The 13,327-nt window shown below is 42.4% G+C and overlaps 1 protein-coding gene across 2 annotated transcripts in view; it reads right to left on the bottom strand.

Moving 5' to 3' along the window:
* The window catches only part of DCP2 (decapping mRNA 2), a 356,226-nt gene that overhangs the window by 291,843 nt on the left and 51,056 nt on the right, over positions 1–13,327 (bottom strand). For both annotated transcript variants that reach the window (XM_078675514.1, XM_078675513.1), the window contains exons 3-4: positions 11,135–11,262; positions 6,545–6,643 (exon numbers count right to left, since the gene is read on the bottom strand). In XM_078675514.1, the coding sequence (XP_078531640.1) occupies positions 6,545–6,643; positions 11,135–11,262 (227 nt within the window). The remainder of the gene's footprint in view (positions 1–6,544; positions 6,644–11,134; positions 11,263–13,327) is intronic.

Raw genomic sequence — 13,327 nt, 5'->3', positions numbered from 1 at the left:
TGAGCATCCAAGAGGCACTGGTAAGGCAACGAGCACAGCACATTGAAAGTGCTCTTGACCCAAAGGGAACCACAGGTAATGCCTGTGGGCCACAAGGGTGGGAATATGGAAATATGCATCCTGCACGTCCAGTGCAAGCATCCAGTCTCCAGGGTCCAGGGCAGACAGGACCTGAGCTAACATGAGCATTTTGAATTTCTCCTCTTTCAGGAAGTAGTTGAGAGGTTGTAGGTCCAGAAAGGTCTTCTTTGGCACCAGAAAGTATCGGGAATAGCAACCAAGACCTACTTGTGAGGCCGGCACAGTATCAGTAGCTCCTTTAGTCAGAAGAGTCTATACCGCCTGACGCAACAGGAAGAGGTGGTCTGCCATCAGCTAATCGGAGGGTGGCATTGGTGGTGGGGTCTCCCAAGATTGGAAGGGCGCAATCCTGCTGAACAATCTAGAATACCCGCTGGAATTCCTATAGCCCAACACCAAGGACCTATTGTTTGAGGTCAAGGACAACCAGTTTTCGTGTATTGTGTCCTTGGGACAAGTGGGTCCAACCTCCAGCAGAACAGACCCTTTGGCTGCCAGTTTACAGTACCACATTATGGATCAGGGAAGGGCACTGTCTGCAGTTAATGTAATTTTTGTCTTCCTAGGTTAATGCTGTTTGAACTTGTATTTATGGTTCATTAATGCAAAGCCTTTATCATTAGGGTGAGCATTCTAATGAAATGTAAGTTCTGACGGCACTACTGACAGCGGTTCCGGTATAAACATGTGTACACACATTTCCAAAGTTTAGCCGTATGAGGCTATGTATAATTCTCCCAGAATGCCCTCTGATTAGATGCAAATATTTGCAGAAGCTTGAACGCAAGATGGATGATTCTTTGCTTTCAAAATAAAACGTTGACAAAAAAATATAATTAGTTAAAATAACATTTTTATAAACTACTGTATAATTTTAGGTGCCATTTCTTTGCAGCATAATTTATAAAATGTATTGATGCATGCTAGTATTTCCCAAAAATATTCCTAATGGAATAATCGGTGTAACCAGTTTCAACAAGATTATGGAAAATATAAAAATAAAGAAGCATTGGCACAGTCAGTAGGCCTGAAAAACTTTTTGGGTGTGGGCGTTGCAGGGGCCTCACCATTATAACAAGCATTGGCAAAAGGCAAAAAAAAATATTCTGGTCTCAAAAGCACATCATTGCCACAATAGTTCCTGGATCTGAACAAAACTACTTTGTGTGCCAATATGCTCCTCGTGAAAGAGCAGAATACTGTCACTGATAGTGAAGCCAGGCGGTCGATAGCGCGAGAGAGAAAGAGACAGAATTTTCATGAACACAAATGGGCTTGCTGTTCTTGTAGTGCTTTGGCATCGAGTCTGCCTTACCCAAAAAGGCATGTGCAATCGAAGGAGCATGTCCATAAGGGATGCCTGCCAATCCCCTGAAAAGTCAGTTGACGCCAGCCAGGCATTGTTAACGAAGTGCAACCGATTAAACAATCGCTCCATTAACAGAGTCTGTTGTGTCCACTCTGCAGCTTTTTGTAAATATTGCTGCGTCCCTGCAACGGCAAGGCTGGTGGATGAGAAAATTATCTTGCCGAAGATGCCTAGCCTCTTGAATTTCCTATCCGGTGGTGTGGTAGGAACATGCCAGGGTTAACCTTGGAGGTGGAGGCCTGGATGATTAGGTAAGGAAAGCTGTATGCCCAGGAGTGGGGTGATGGCAGCCGGAATGGCACTGTGCACAGAAGCTCCTGTGCAGGCCTTGGTCCAAGTCTCGAGCAGGACATCAGTGAGGGCTTTATAAAAAGGGAGAAGAGGTTCAGTGGAGGATACTTCAGGCTGAAGCACTTCTCTAAGACATTAGTATTAACTGCCACAGAGGGAAGCTTAAGGTCGAGGACCTAAGCAGCCCTCCTCACCACTACGGCAAAGGAAGTCTCTTACTCTGTAGCCAAACTGGATTAGGCCAGTATCAGGAGATGTATCCAGACCACTGTCATCCGTTAGTTCCTCATACAAATTATCCTTGGTCAATGATGAGGGTTAATGATAAGGATCCTCAGACCCGGTCCAATCGTATTTCTTACAGGGTCTGTCAGAAAAAGGAGGCAATGTCTCCAACCCGGATGATGTTGGTCCAGTCGGCGCCAGTGTCAATGTCAGGAAACAACGTATGACTCCATATTGAAGTAGAGTATGGCAGTCAGTGCCACCAAGGAGTGTCTGCGGTGCCAAGGGGCATCAGCGGCGCCAGGAAAACGGCCACAGGAACAGACTCCGGGGAACGTCGTCGGCTTGTGACTGGAGTCGAATGGATCCAAAGAGTCTGACTGGCATGAAAGGCGAATCAGCCAGAGAAAATCCAGTTTGGGCACCTGCTGAACCCATGGGGTCTGAAGGTGCTCCAGAGGAGTCTTCCCGCCCCAAAATGGGGGTTATGGCCTCGTAAAAATTTTGGAGCTAGGTGGGGTTTGATCTGCGTCTGCAAAACTCTGGGAGGTATGGAACAGATTCACGCTCTGTGACGGACGTGTGGGAGTGGTGCCAAGATGTGTGGCATTGTTCCCGCACCACATCCAATAACTTCAACCAATATGGCAGATTTGAACAACGCTGCATCATAGTGGATTTCTTAAACTTCTTGTGGGGCGTATCAGAGGTTGACTTAGAGTGTGATGATAACCAGCAGGAAGAACTCCGAGAGTGGGCCTACAACCTTCCTCGTGACCAGCATCTCTGGAGTTGTAGAGTCAGGTGACCAAGAGCTTCAAGGCATGCTCTTGAACCACCTTCAGATTCATTGTTCGACAGTGTGGACAGACTTGGAGTCATGGCACGGCTCCAGGTACCACAAGCAGACCATGTGGTGGGTCTGTCACAGCATTTTGCTTGTAACAGGGTTTTTTAGGGGACATCTTACTCAGTTGAAGTGTAGCTCAAAAAGAATCTCAACGTTAAGTCGAAAAGGGTAGTCCAAAAAAGGACTAAGGTTGATCTCTCCGGATCTGTGCTGATGGTGCTGAAAGCAAAAAAACGATAGAGACCTGGGGTGCAGCCCATATAGGTATCGCACATGTCACTTTCAGCGTGGACAACACCAATGATAAGCCGATCAATGCCACGTGCCGGCACAGAGGTACCTCAAGATTTTCCAGATCCAAACTGATGCCTGAGGAATATTCTAAGGTAAGGAATTCGCAGCTAGAAGTCTATCAGATAAAAGTGTTATGACGAGGCCAGGACTGGCCGCATCACAGCGCTTTTTTTAGGTCTCGTGGCGATTATAGCGCGAAGAGCTGTCTCGCCAGAGATCTATTGTTAGCGACTCTGCTTCCCAGGAGACAGCACCTGGCCGCGCGCATTTCCTCTCCGAGAAGGCGATCGGAGCGGGCCACGCGCACGCGAACGCGCTCGCTTTGGCCAGCTGCTGTCTCCTGGGAAGCTTCAACACGACATACGCATACACAGAGACACACACACGAGCGCCCATGCACGCACGCACCCATACATACAGAGAACCTAACCCCCGCCGTCACACACACACACACACACATGCTCTCTCTCTCTAAATATGACATTTCATACCTGGGGAGACTTTGCATTGAACCAGAGGAGAAGTTTGTGTTGAACAGCAGTAACCAATTGATGAAAATGAACTCACCTAGCTATTTGGATTGAGGGATAACATCAAGGTTAATCATTCATTAAAGGCCCACCAAACAAGTATCCTAGGAACACGTTATTCACACATTCACCTTCCTTAAGTTTTATCGATCCATTAGTCTTCATTGATCAGTCTATCATTGATAGTAATTCTTCTTCAAGTTTTAATTTTCTTTCACTCTCACTCTAGAACTTTTGAAAAAGTCAAAAAATTGCATTAGTGGTATGATCAGTTGTTTCTCGGAACTGAATAGATGATTGTTCAGAATGCCGACGCAACTGTATACAATATCGTTGAGCAAACTTTCTGGATTTCATTCATCCAGGACTAAAAATTCAAGGATTCATGCATTCAAGACTAGAAGCTCTTTCTGTGCACCTCTTTGTCATAGGTACCTCTGCAGTCACATGTGTCCTACTTCGGATTCCTCGCTCCTCAGCTGCTATCGAACAGCCGCTGTGCATCAGCCCAGTACCACAGTAAGGGGGCCAAAGACCCTTATGCGAACAAGGGAAATATATGCACCTCCCACAGGTTGGCTAGCAAAAACGTCCACGATGGAGGTGCATCAGCCCCGTGCCTGAGGTGCATCATTAGAGCTGTGTGAATAATAACTGCGTCAGCCCCGTGCGTGAGGTGCATCAGAGTTGTGTGAATAATAACTGCATCAGCCCGTGTTTGAGGTGCATCATCAGAGCTGTGTGAATAATAACTGCGTCAGCCCCTTGCGTGAGGTGCATCATCAGAGCTGTGTGAATAATAACAGCTGTGAGCAATAGCATTTTCTTGCACACACTCTCACTGCTCACCAATTCAAAGTTTGCTAAACATTTTATGCAACGCATTGTCATACACAATGCCAATAGCGCAAACTTTAATGCTGCGAGACCTATTGCATTGTAAATGCTTGTTTTTACTACTTTGAGCGATGCTGCAAAGCTGCCACACTGCTGTGCAACCTGTATAAAAGTTTTGACAAAGGCGATAGCTCACATAGGTAAAAACCTATTGGTTTTGTCAGTCCTATGTTTAGAAACCAAACACTATTATGACAAAGGCAACAAAGGTGGTGCGATTTTGCACATAAGGGCATCGTTGACCAAAACTGAAATTACACCAGGATGATGAGGGACTCAGCATATAAGCACCAAAAATCTTGCACAGCAAATTTAGCCAGGATTTTACATGGACAGGGCACCAAGTAAAACAATATTTTAAAACGGTGATAACTACTAGACTAGCCCTCTGCTAATGTTTTTTAACACAGCAGCTGTCTTGGATATGATTTACAAAGATCTCTACAGGATGAAAAAATAAAACCATCTTGGCTAGGTATAAAGTTTACACGAGTGCAACACCTGTATTACATTGTTTACAGGAAAACAAATCACCAAAACAAACACACAATGTACTTAGTATTTGACGGGTGAAGGAGATACAGGTTTCCAGGAGGATCCACACAGTTACATACTGGCTGCAAACCTGAAAACAACTAAATACGTGTGCATTAGCAAAGCCAAAAGGCATTAACTGCCAGCCTTTTGGCTGTGTAAATGCTTGATTTGGTTTGCCTTGGGTTTTGCTGAACTTTATTGTAAGAAATAGCCCCCAACAAAAAAATTGGCTACAAATTATTTATTTTTTTGTCTCAAAAAGCAGACATCGCCATTATATCCGAGGCACAGAAGGGAACTACTTGTGTGCAGATGTGCTCCTTAGTGAAAGAAAAGAACACAGTGAAGTTAGTCAGTGGCTAAAGTGGGGTGAGTCACCATACTGATACATGCTATACATACTGACCCACTTGGTCTTTATGTTTGCATTTCTTTAGTAGCATCCTATTTAGAGGTCCATGAGGGTCAGGAGGCAAATGGACATTTTAGTTAAACTTTCATCAAAGGTTTCTTCACGGCCATGAACTTATTTTGTTCCTCCTTCCCCCGACCTTGAAGAGGACGGTATGTATGGCAAATACAAGTATGGTGAATGGATGTTTTATAACTGAATGCACACAAATAGGATACTAACGGGATCCTTCTGAGGTCCTGACAAACACCAACTAGGCTGTATGGTATTGGCGTGATGGTTAAACATGTTGACCCAGGGATACAGAGGTTACTAATGTCCTTAGTACATACCCATTGTTTTTTAACTAAGTCAGGATGTCCTTTGAAAATAAAAGTAACCCTCAGAAAATCCTAGACTACTTTAAATTGGGGCTCCCAACCAATAACCAAAGAGCTCCCTTGGCTACCAAGGTTGAGACTATTCAGATACACTGGGTATCTGGACGACGACTCAATGATGAAGTAAATCACTTGGAATCCCAATGGAGAGAGTCCCTTGGGCAGGTAAGGAGAGACAGACTAAGCACGGTAGGGTCTCCCTCCTGTTGTTTCTAAAAAAGAAGTAAGATGTGTGACACAAATTAGGAGTAAAAACAAGTAAATGCCTCAGTGAGAAACAAAATCACTAGGCACAAAAGGATATGCTTTCCATTCATTAAATACGCCACATCATCCATAGCAAAACTTGTTCTGTGTAGTGGCTAGAGAACTTCCCCTCTACTTTACTTTACTGTGAGTGCATGTGAGAGAATTGTAGAGCTGCATGTTTGCACAAAAGGCAGTTTCAGGCATGAAAGAACTCCTGCCTCCATCATGGATGTTTTTATTGCTCGAGTCCTGCTTGAGCTCTGCTTGAGTTCTGCTTGTTTCTTGAATATTGGAATCCAGGAAACACGCCAATTCACAGGTAAGTGCATTTCTCTGTACCTCTGCATGCGTCAAATATGTTGAATCACTGCCAATAATTGCTTGTGTTACTGTCTTTAGAAATAATGGGGGAAAAGTGTTTTGCCTTACTTCTCGTGCAGCACAATCATTTGGAGCTTCCTCTTTATTCACTTTTCCTTTAGGGAACCCCCAGCCAGATTTTGCTAGATATCCTTGAACCAAGAGTACCTGTCAATAAAGAAAGTTATTAAAAATCAAAATCAATCTAATTTTGTTAGAAATATTGTAAACTTTTTTTTAAATTAAGTGTATTTTTGTATCGTGGACCTATCCACATGAGTAAACAAAGCACTTCACATGAAGCAAGAATGTCACTAAAGCGTTAGATAAAAAACAAGATACTTCCCTGTACACCATGGTTCTCCAGTATTTAATATCATCCATAGATTCACATGTTTGAATATTCCCCTCCTCATAGTAAGAGTCCCACGGTAATAACCACAAGAAGTACATAGAGAAGCTTTGAGAGCAATACTAAAAATCAAGTGACATTGTTAATCAATTCACACAGTTTTGTTAGAACCAAAACTCAGCCAAGGAGAATAAAGCGAGAATTGGCCCCCCATATTCCTCGGTTGTCTTTGAATTGTAAATAAGAATCCTTGATTGAAAAGGCTTGAATTTCACATATTCTTCGGGCTGAAGTAAGAGCTAGCAAAAGAGCCATTATCCAAGTCAGATATTTCAATACAGCATTGTGCATAGGTTTGAACGGGCTTTTGATCAATTGAGATAAAACAGGGTTCAACTGCCACTTGTTGGCTGGTTTCTTATACGGAGTACAAACCCTGAAGAGACCTTTCACAACTACTTTATAAGTCTGTTAGACCAAAGGGAGTCAATATTTCTCCCTCTACGGAACCTTCATAATGCTGCCCAACAGACTTTAATGGAAATATGTGCCTAACTTGGTTGTGCTGGATGTAGTAAATAAGGTAGGATTTGCTCTAGAGTAGATTGAAAAGGAAGTAGGTTGTTACATGAACACCAATTACAAAATTGTCAATTTTACTTTTATAGCATTTGTTTGTAGAGATTGCTCTGGCTTGTTTTAAATCTCTGTACACTCTTTGTCAATATTCAGGGAGGCAAACTCACTATTGCGAGGAGTCGTACTGATAAATTGGGTGACCTTATCATTGGATGAACCACTTGTCCCTTGTTCATTGTTAAGAGAGATGGTGCTGGTCTGAACTGAATGTGTGGCTGTTCGGATAGGAGAAGAAGCTCTGTGAACCAATAATGTCTTGGCCATGCCAGAGCTATTAGATTCAGACGCCACGGTTCCGGTTTCATTTTGCACAGGACTCTGGGAACCAAACAAAACGGAGGGAAAGCATATGCAAATATTCCTGTCCAAAATATTTGGAATGTGTCCCCCCCTGCCCCCACCAAGAGTGCTTCTGTGGAAACCTGCTTACGAACAATCAACATTTTTTGCTCTGAGCTGTTGAAAACAGATACAGATTCAAGTTACCCCATTCGTGGAAGATATCCCATAATTGTGACTGATTCAATTCCCATTTGTGGCTTTCCTTTGATGTTCTGCTCAGGGAATCTGCCCATTTGTTGTCTACCCCTGGAACATGTTCAACCCGGAAAGTTTGTGAAGGACCCAATTCCACATTTGCTGTGCTTGTTTATTTGTGCAAACAGGATTTTAAACTTTTTTCCACCTTACATGTTGAGGCAAAACATGGTGGTGGTATTGTCTTTAGTACTCATGAATTCTTTATTCTAGGAAGAAAAGACTGAAATCCTAGAAACACTGCTTTCAAATCCAAAAGGTTGATGTGCATGTTGGTTTCCTGAAGGGACCATCTGATATGGATTTCCAGGTCTTGCAAGTGTGCTTCCTATGTTCTAATGAAGCATCGGTTGTCATAGTAAAATGAGGGCGAGAACGAATGAAAAATAGGCCTAGAGAAATGTTGTCTTCTCTCTTCCACCATGCCATTGCTATCTTCATGGATGATGTCATTTGAATTATGTGCTTAAAAGACCCTTTCACCCGAACCCACTGAAAGTCTAATTGTTCTTGTAGCAGTCTCATTTGTAGCTGGCAGTTTGGGATTAATGGAATACACAAAGACATAAGTCGCAGCATGGACATTAACATCCAGACAGAAGTGAACTTTTTTCTGACTGGGATGAAATAAGATGTATTATAAAAGGTGTATCATTTTCTTCGTGGTATATGCTTTGCATTTCTCTGTATTCAGGTTGCCCCCAGGAATGTTATTAACTTGCTTGGAATCAGTTATGACTTTTTAACCGTAGTCCTACTTCTTTGAAGTGTCTCATACAAGGCATCGTAGATTGGAAAGAACTGCCCTTTGACGAGCCAGTCATCTAAGTAGGGGAGTACCTGATGACTGACCGCTTCTTCTTAGAAAACGCTGCTACTGGAGTGATACACTTGGGAGAACTTTAAATTGCCACTTCGAACCTCCAATATTTTCTGTGTTTGGTGATGAATGGTGATGTGAAAATAAGCATCAAGAAGATCTAGGGAAGCCATAAAATCTCCTGAGGTTAGTGGGTGTACGATCTGGAGTAAAAGCATCCTGAACGATTGCTTTTTTAATGAATTTCTTCAAAAGTCTTAAATCCATGACCTGCCTCCATTTCCCCCGGCTTCTTTATGAGGAAACACATTTGAAAAGAATCATTTGTTTCGATGGATAAATGGTAGTCTCTTATAGCCCCTTTGGAAAAAGAAGGGATATCTTGACGTAAGAGATGTTGATGGGGCCTCTTTCACAGAGGATTCCTGGGAGGCTTTTGAACAATTTCCAGGGTGTGACATTGACGGATGATATCCTGAACCCATTTGTCCAATGAGATAGTCTTCCACTGGTCCTAGTAAACGGTCAAGTCTGTGAAGGAAAGTACTTCAAGGTGTGGAAAGGTGACTAAGAACTGCCACTTACGTCTTGACGCTTTGTGGCCCTTTCCTCCAGCTGAAGGTCTCCTATGAGTTATTGGTCTCTCATTACAATGCAGATGGTGGTGCTCTATCCTATTGCTGTGGGACATACTGCTGTTGACATCCCTGCTAGATTGTAGGGCAGGGTTGGTATCTGTATGTCTGAAACAAGCCTCTAGATGAGAAGTGACCTCTCCTCTTTCCATTTGTCCTCAGGTAAGACCTAGAGGAAGGGTTCCATATTCAGCCACATCCATCCGTCATATCTCCCCAATATGGTCAGCGCACTGGATGCACTTATAGTCGCGGCTGCCATTGTCGTGAATCTCTTCCCCACTCTGCCTTTACTATTTTTGTAACCTCCACGATAGTAACCACGCCACTGCTGGTGGTATAGTTGTGGTTGGCGCTGATAAGTATTATTTTCTGGAATAGAGGATTTTTTAACTCCTCTACCTTGGTACCTCGGAAAGGGCTGTTTTGGTATTGTGGTTTGTAAAGCACTCACTGGTTTAGTAGTATCCGTGTCCTTTTTTATTTTTTCAAGCTGAGAATCTACAGCTTGTCCAAAGAGTTATTCCCCATTGAAAGGGACATTTAAAATATGTTGCTGTACTTCGGATTTGAACCCAGAAAGGCATAGCCACGCCAGTGTTCTGAGCATGATATATGTGTTTATGCCCTAGCAGGGGTTTATGCTCCTCTTTCAACATTCATGGCGGACTCCACAATACACATTGGCAACACATTCCAGCCCATTGATATCTGGCCTTCTCATGACTCAAGAAGGTAGTGTGTAAACACCAGACTAGATACATAACCATAATTCAACTGCCAAGGGGCTCGGAACAGCACCAGGACGCCCACAGTCATGACAATCAATCAGGTCACGTTGCACAAACTCAGCAACAAGTCTGTTGGCACCTCTAGTGGCAAGCAGTGTTTGGGTGGAACACAAACACCACGCGAGTTAAAAACCGGCAGCTCAATGCAAGGTTTCATCGCAGGTCTTGCGAGTCGTCTGTGCCGGGTCCTGCAGGTGTCTGTGCTGGAGTCTTGCCATGTCCTTGAGGGATTCTGAGTGTGACAACCTGCCACGCCCACTAACTATCATCCCACTTACCAGATATGGCATGAGTTTGTGCTTTCCCTTTTAAGCAATAGAGATTATTATTTTGCCATATCCTCTCACAGATAGAAGGGGTTTTTAATATTTTTTTATTCCGATTAGATGGAAGAAGTATTTGCCTTCCTCAGTTGAACTTACAGTCCACAATGTAATTTCAAGCTCTGGATCCTCACCATACCCCTCTCCTTCTAAGTTTGCTAGATGTGTCCAGAGCTCTGAAATTATATTTAGAAATTAAAGCATCTTTCAGTAATTTTTTGGTCCATCACAAAATATGTTGAGCTCACGCCTCGAGAGAAACTTGCAGTGTGTTCTAAAACTATCGAAAGTTGAAAGGATATTTTTCAAGAATGGCCTATTTTCTCCTGGCTGTGGACACAAGCAATTCACAACGAATTGGGAAAGAGTGGTAGCAAAGGGTAGCAAGCAAACAGAGTAAAAATGGATAAAGCTGAAGTCACTTGCAAAAGATTCGGAAATCAGTTAAGCACACACATTTCAAGTAACCATTCAAAACAGAAGCTCTGCAATTTGTGATCTAGTACAAATGGTGGCTACCAAGTAATAACAAGTGTATTTTTTGTAGAAGATTTTCACTTACATTTTCAAGCGTTTCGTCAAGAATAATTGCACCATATGTTGGAACACCCATTTTGTACTCCTTCCATTCATCTAAAACTCTTTGTACATCTTCTCCATTAGGTAATAAAAACGGGCAATGATTGAAGAGTAAAGAAAAAGTTAAGGAATTTAAACACACAGTAATGCACATTAAACTGAAGGAGACAACATTATAGTTGAATCAAAGCAACATATCATTAGGTTAAGTGTTCTAAACAATTGCCCCTCCCCCACCCCCTCACACTTGGTCCATCCCCACAACAATCCCATAGAGTAAATAGTCTTGTTGGAAGCTTGTAGCCTACACACATGCTGGGAAGGTGTTTTGCAAGCCTCCAAAGAAATCACTTTTTACTCAGTCACAAGAAAAGGCAGGTGTACTGGCCAGTGTCTGTACAGGAGCTCACTGCGCAACCCCTGTAACAAAAAGAAATCATCTCTGTGTCTGCTATCACGGTCCTTAAAACCAGATAAGGGGCTGTTGCACAAGCAGAACACCTGCACTGACTACTCTTCACAGCCCCAACTACTGGGCTCTCAGCTGGGACCTGAGAGCAGCGAGTAACAGAAACACGTCTTCCATCATCTTACAGGCCCATGAGGCTCCTCAAGCCTAACTATGCAGTAAGGTGAGTAAGATAAATAAAACTATGCCATCCCCAAGTTCTCCCAGAGTGTCCGAGTACAAGAAAGTTTTATAAAGAAACTGAAAATTCGCCCAGTCTCTTCCAAGGCACCGCTTTGGTTCACCACCAGCTGCCTACCTAGTGAAAAGTGCATTTCATGGGATACACACGAATTAACGACAACATAAAATCATAACAATAATTCAACGCAGCCTCAGCAGCAAAGAGGAGGCTGAATTTATATTCAGAGGCGATTGAAGGCACTGGATTGGTCACTGTTGGGTCACGTTTTTCCAAGAGTTATCTGGGCATGTAGGTTATGTTTGCTTACTGACGTTGATCCTGCCAGTAGTAACAATATTTGGGAATGCATCATTCTTGCCTCAGTTCCCATAACAAAACGGATACATTTCTTGACAAGTAAGATTCCCCCCTCCCTTAGATTTCTCCCTCAGTTTCCATTTGTCTTTTTAGAAATAGCTAGTTTTTTGAGAAACAGGGTTATAATCAGTTGGAATCAGGTTTCATCTTTAGCCTAGGTATCCTCTAATCATAAGAGTTTGACCTTTCTTTTCAGATCTTTAAACCATTCCTTCAGACACATGCTTGTGGTATCCTGGTTTGGATGCCATGTGCCTTTCTCACTAACCTGTCTTGCTGCTCAGCCTATGTGGATGAATGGTGGAATGTTGGAGTGTGTGAGGTAATATAGAATGTGTGGGATGCCTGGTAGATGGATGACAGTTGGAAGAGAGGGCTGAGCAGCAAGAGAGCTGCTCCTGGTGGGGCTTTAATGATTATATGATTTAACCTGATAATTCATTAATAAACCATCTTTAATCAGCACAACTCGGCTACAGTCTATCATATTACAATGCTTCTGATTATATTCAATCCTCTCATCCTTCACAAGGTTGAAGGGTGCAGCATCTATTTATTTAGAAGCTCTCTTGTTCTCCTGATATCTATGGTCTCCCCTAAAATTCTTTCGGACTCTTTCTATTAATTGAAACTTAATGTAGTTAAAGTAGTGGTTGCTTTTTTCACCAAATATATCACTGCTGCCCTCTTTTAGTTTCAATCAAAAATATCTTTAATATTCTTTTTAATTTCTTTTGCATACAAAAAGTGACTTCTTTTTAAAACTTTTCTAATTCTTTGTCCAATATTATTAGTTTTCAATTTTGCTTGATAATGTTTCTCCTGCAATTGCTTTGTATACTCGAACACAAGATACAACTGCTGTGTTAAAAAAGGGGAAATCAAAAGTAACAGAGAAAATGTATAAAACATCTGGTAAAACTTGTCATCCTTAATATGCCAGGCAACACAAACGAACAAGAAATTGTGTGAAACAATATAATGGCATGAGCTAAGTTCTGTCCTCGTAAGATGTCAATCTCTGAACATTTACTTTTAAGAAATAATACAAAAATAGCAAAACTAAAACATGTAATTTTCACATTGAAAATCTAGTTCTACCAAAAGGAGTCTTAAAAAGTCAGAAGACCTAAAAAGCACCAAAATGTATTGGAGACTGAAATCTA

The sequence above is a fragment of the Lissotriton helveticus genome, chromosome 2_1 (assembly GCF_964261635.1).
Source record: "Lissotriton helveticus chromosome 2_1, aLisHel1.1, whole genome shotgun sequence".
In the NCBI taxonomy this organism is placed as follows: domain Eukaryota; kingdom Metazoa; phylum Chordata; class Amphibia; order Caudata; family Salamandridae; genus Lissotriton; species Lissotriton helveticus.
This window is presented reverse-complemented; position numbering and strand designations above follow the sequence as displayed.